Source organism: Kryptolebias marmoratus, linkage group LG9 (assembly GCF_001649575.2).
Source record: "Kryptolebias marmoratus isolate JLee-2015 linkage group LG9, ASM164957v2, whole genome shotgun sequence".
Taxonomy (NCBI): domain Eukaryota; kingdom Metazoa; phylum Chordata; class Actinopteri; order Cyprinodontiformes; family Rivulidae; genus Kryptolebias; species Kryptolebias marmoratus.
This window is the reverse complement of record NC_051438.1, coordinates 30,481,808-30,487,498: the sequence shown is the minus strand read 5'-3', so window position 1 is coordinate 30,487,498 and position 5,691 is coordinate 30,481,808. Positions and strand designations below refer to the sequence as shown.

Here is a 5,691-nt window from a genome sequence, read left to right as displayed (position 1 = left end):
GCCTGTTAGCATTAGCTCCTGTCTGTGCTTCATGCCTGTTAGCATTAGCTCCTGTTCTGTGCTTCATGCCTGTTAGCATTAGCTTCTGTCCTGTGCTTCATGCCTGTTAGCATTAGCTCCTGTCTGTGCTTCACGTTTGTTAGCATTAGCTGCTGTCTTGTACTGGGTATCTGTTAGCACTATTAGCATGTTGTGTATTGTACTGTCCAGAAAAATGACAAGCTGACAGAATGCTATCTGGTGGAGTCAGAGAGCAGTTTTGTGTTAGCATATCTCCCGTTAGCTCCCCTCCACAGCCCTCTAAGTGAAGCTGTCGGAGGTTTGAACCAAGTATAATTTCCAGAAGTGGGAAGTTAATTTGTAAAGATATGAGAACCTGATTATGTTGCACATTGATTGTGTTGTTTGGCTGGGAGGTCCAACCTCTTTAATGAAGGTATACACAGCGCAGGGAATTGTGGGAGTTTGATTAAACGTATGGTGTTAGGTGTGTGTGTGCGTGAGATGTAAAGTGAGTAAATGAAAACAGGAAGTGTTTTTTCAGCCTGCTCGTGTGTCTCTGCTCCTCTCGGGATGGATGGATGGATGGATGGATGGATGGAGGAGGTGAAAAGAGGCAAACGGAGGGGAAACTCCACCTGGTCTTACCGTTCTCCGGGTGTTCCATCTCACCGATGCTGCCGTCAGGTGTGGTTCTCTCGTAGTGGTCCTCCGGCAGAGCCAGCGGTCCGATTCGCGGCCCTGATGACGACTTGGAGCTGGGGGTCTCCGACTCCTCCAGGCCGCTGTCGTAGTAGCTGTGCTGGGAGGCGTCCTGCAGATCCTGCGCCTGATTGGACGTGGAGAAGGTGACTCGTCGGTGGGGTAGCTGGAAACAGAGGAGACATTCAACATAAAGCTAAATTCAACATTTTATTACGGATCAGACTCCGTTTGATAAACTTCAAGCTGGATAATAAAACTTTAGGACAGCGTGATTTTTATTCAAAGGGCTGATTAGAGTTTTAATCTGATTCTGCAGCTCAGAGCAGATAAATTCCTCTGAGCTTATCCCTCCATATGAGGATAGTTAACAGAAGAATGATTGATTGGTTTTCTCTCTTTACAATGTTTTCATTTACAAACTAGTCTGTTAAAGACTTTGACCTCAGCAGCAGCAGTAACATTGATCACTTTAAGAGAACAATTGACGAGCTTTAAAACGCTGCCAGTTTATGGTTCTGCTTCGCCGAGTCGGTCCAGCCGTTCGATACCGGCCCGTCAGCTGACATTTAAACAGGTTTATTAGCTGCCAATTCTGTTCCCACAGGGGGAACTCTACAAACTGTTTTCAGAAAAGATGCAACAAAAATCTAACTTCTGAAACCAAAATTTAACAAATTTGTTGTTTAATTGTCCTTTTAGACTCAAAAATGTCAACAAGTCTTGAATTAAAGACAAATTAAAAGCCAAAAAAAGAGAAAAGTTTAAAGAAAGTTAAAAAGAATTTTCAATCAGAAGCTGAGTTTTCCAAAGCAAAGAGTTTATAAAACACTTCCATCCAAACTTTGAAAACCTATGAAATGTTGATTCAAAAAGAAGAATATTATTAAACCATTCAGGACAGATTTTTGAAGCATGGATAAAAGATGCTTAAAGATCAGAAATCACAGCTAGATGACCTTCAAACCCTCAAACATCAAATTCAAAGAAAAGAAAAGAAACTTTAAAAACAGCTGATGTGAAGCAGAGAATAAAAGACCAACAGAAAGCTTCAGGTGTTGCAACATAAAGAGAGATGATGTAAAACTAGATTTATGACACAAACGTCAGCTGAAGCTCCAAAAACCTTCGTCACCATAATCCATTCGTCTTCCTCCCAGAACTGGATAAAAAATATACTTTATTATATCTTAATATAAGGTTTGATATGATGGAGAATCAGAAAAAAATAAGTTTTGTTTCACAGGTTGGATCCAAAAAGTATTTCAAGTCAAGTTTCTTTGTGTAGCACATTTCAGCACCAGGCAGTTCAAAGTGCTTTACAAAATTAAAAAGTCATAAAAACAACAACATACCGTCCCCAAATAAACAAACTGAGTGTCGTCTCTTCAGTTTTATACGGTATTCTTAACTCAAAGTTTCACTTCAACCTCAACAAAATGACTTTAATCTTATCCTAACAGTTCTTAAAATTTCCAACTTTCATCTCAACAGAGAAACAAACACCTTGGTTGTGTAAAAAGTGTGTGTGTGTGTGTGTGTGTGTGTTACAGGAAACGTCCAGGTGTGAGCACACACTTTCCAGTGGGTGGAAGGTAACTGTTTGACTTGGTTTGGTAATTAAAATACAATTAGCCTCCCTGTAGCGCTGCAGGGATGCTGCACGGACACGCACACACACTCACACCCACACACACACTCACACACAAACACACAGTGCAAAGACAAAAAGGGCTGCCAAGTTAAGTGTCCTAATTCAAAGGCAAACAGTGCACGGTCAAATGTTTCAGTTGAACACACCAGCAGGCTGATAAAGACCGCCATCCCTCGGTGGGCAGATACTCCATCGCCATGGCAACCAGGAGCTGCCAGGACTCCGGACCAGTGGAACCAGTGGAACCAGTGGAACCAGTGAAACCAGTGGAAGTCTTTCTCCGGCCTCCTTTGTTCAGAAACTTTACGTTCTGAATCAACCGAATCAACCAATCCCATTTCAGTCAACTGCTGCAGCTTCAGGGTGACGGCTCATCTTTATCCCAGGTTCTGCTGGAGACCCGCTGTGTTCTCTGCAGCTGGAAACTGTGTCAAAGTGATGGAAAATGTGCAGAAGTTTAAATCCTCGGCAGAGGTGGCCTTTAACCCTCGTGGACACAAAGTGCTGTCAAAGCATCACAAACCCAGATCCCCGAAGCTTCAGGCGACAGGTGAACACGTCCAAACACTCGCTGCAGATCGGCTCACTTCCTGTCTTTTCTCCCAGAAGAACCGCTAAGCCCAGAAAAGCTCACGAAGGTCACTCTGTATTTTTACTCTGGCAGAAAACCAAACGTTACATAACAAAGGTGTTTCATTCCTTTTTTAACTCAAGCACGGCTGCTTATTCTAAGGTTTTACTGCATTGGTGATGTGATCACACTGACACGGAGCAGGTATTGGGTTCTGCAGCTCAAACACAAAGATCGTAGTTATTTCATGCTGTTTTCACCGAGATCACCAAACAATCTGACCTTCCTTCTGCTGTTCACCTCAAATACAAGGACATTATTTCTACTTTAGCCATGCTAACACAACCTTCATAGTTCAGGTCCTGGAAGAGCGTCCAGGTTCTTCAATCAGCAGCTGTTCACAAACAGACCAATCACATTTGTTTACGTCACTCCAAAGTCTCTACTGAGCCAAGAAAGCCACAAAACATCTGAGAAATGTGGGACTGAAGAGGCCCCCTGTGAGTCCTCTACATCAGTGGTTCCCAACGTTTGGTCTAAGACACCACTGTGGGTCAAAAACACCAGCCAGGAGGACTAGAGATTATTTTTGTAAATTGTTTTGAATCACAATTGTTATGAGACATACCAACAGCTATAAACAGATAAAAGCAGCATAACTGAAGCTGTTTGTTATTCTTTTCTTCTTCTATTGATTTTATTAGCGATGCTAATACAAAATTTACTCTACAGGTTTCAGTTAAAGACTTAAAACCCATTTAAAGTATGCTTGTGTAGACACAGAGGCAGGTCCATCTTGAGGACCCAAACTGAGCGGAGTGGTGTCTGCAGGTCAGAGCAGACAGGAATGTTCAGATCTCTGTATTGGAGAAACCAAACAACCTCTCCACAGACGCATGGCTCAACACAGGAGAGCCACCTCTTCGGGACAGGACTCAGCTGTCCACCTACACCTCAAGGATAAGGGACACTCCTTTGAGGACCAAAATGTTCATATTTTGGACCGAGAAGACAGATGGTTCGAGAGGGGGGTAAAAGGAGCCAATTATTGTAAAAAAGGAGAAACCAACATTAAACAGAGGAGGAGGTCTCAGATTCCAGCTTTAGGCCTGATCCCCAGTCAGTTTCCTGTGACCAGAGGGGCCCATCAGTGAGACAGACTAACAAAGATTCTAATGAGCCTCTATTGTTAGGAGAGTGAGGTCAATCTGCAGGTGAATCCAGCTTACAGAACATCTCAGCTTTAAAAGCTCAACTCCACACTCTCCGTTTCTGAAATGAGGAAGCTCCTCGGATGAGAAGCGAAACGTCTTCAACTACAGAATAGAAGTCCAGTTGTTTTTGTCTTTAATGCTTCTTTTGGATTAAGCATTTAAAGACCATTATGATTCAAAAGGAAGACCTGCATGAAACAGGAAAACTAATGACTCCCTGTGAAATACCTTTCAAAGCAACACAAACCATTCCAAAACCCACAACAAACCAGTTTCAGGAGGAACCAGAAGGCCAAATGTCTGGAAATAACAGACTACTGCATGGTGGGAGTTGTAGTTCAGAACTAGATCAGAACTACAAAACCAATGAAATTTTACCTACAGTTTTACGACATTATTCCAGATTGGCATCAGAATTAGAGAATAGTTTGTTGGCGTTTTTTGTTTCTGAATGTTGGAAAAAAAAAAACCTCGAGTTACTTTGGAAACAGACAAACAGAAACAGGAGAGCAACATTGATCTGTTTTTTCAGTTTCAGGATTCCCGGCACAAATAAAACCGATCATGTGTTTTCTCCAACGTCGGAGCAGGACGCCTGGCTGAGACCCGGCAGCGGTCTCTCCGTTATTCAGGTGCATTTCTGGGAGCAAAGCGTGGCACTTTGAGTTATTAATAACAGCTTCCTCCTCCTAACTGCCTCTGTTGTTTTTGCTGAGTGAGCAAAAGGAAATAAATCATTTCTATATTTACGCAGCGAGTCGTCTACCTGTCTGTCACCTGCAGCAGCTAAACACAACAAACAACCTCCGGCTCAGTCGTTCGGTGCCCTTTCTGTACCTCAGCTTGTGTGTTTTAGTGTTTGTTTTCTGGAAATAGAAATGCCACCTCAGCAGGTTGCTCAATGAGAAAGTGGAGCAGATCAGAGGGGAGAAAAGCACACCAACCAACCTCCACCCCACCCTTATCTTTAACCAGATGTCCTCGTCCTCCAGATGGCCGCCACGTGGACCCAACATGGCCGCCATTAGCCCGATCAGCGGCAGTGTTTCTGTGCTGCCCTATTTAGTGTTGAACATCAAGTCTAAACACGGAAAACGCTGCAGTTCCTGATAAGAAACTTGACTTTTTCTATGACCTTTAATGGGAAGAACTGCTTAGAGACAGCAGAACAAAAAGACCGTTTCTGTTGGGACAGATGGACCGAACCGGCCAGGAACAGAACCTAAGATCTGAAGAGAACCACAAACACATCAGAATCAAAAATTATATTAGTTGTCAAAAGAATGAATTAAATGTTGATTTAAAGGCTTCCACTGCAGAAATATTAAAGCTCCTGATTACTGAGCTTCTGTTTCAACTCGCATCGTTAAAAACCCCAAACAAGACAAAAGTTTCTCCATCAGGAGCAGAGAGCTCAGAACGAACGGTCCTGTTAGGAGCTCTAACCCGGTCCTGTTGGAGCTCTAACCCGGTCCTGTTTGGAGCTCTAACCCGGTCCTGTTTGGAGCTCTAACCCGGTCCTGTTAGGAGCTCTAACCCGGTCCTGTTGG

At 43.2% G+C, this 5,691-nt stretch overlaps 1 protein-coding gene across 4 annotated transcripts in view; it reads right to left on the bottom strand.

The window, feature by feature from the left end:
- LOC108250410 (protocadherin-1-like) overlaps positions 1–5,691 on the bottom strand; it is a 175,771-nt gene that overhangs the window by 95,935 nt on the left and 74,145 nt on the right. For all 4 annotated transcript variants that reach the window (XM_037977286.1, XM_037977284.1, XM_037977287.1 and 1 more), the window contains one exon: positions 649–868. In XM_037977286.1, coding sequence (XP_037833214.1) covers positions 649–868 — 220 coding nt within the window. The remainder of the gene's footprint in view (positions 1–648; positions 869–5,691) is intronic.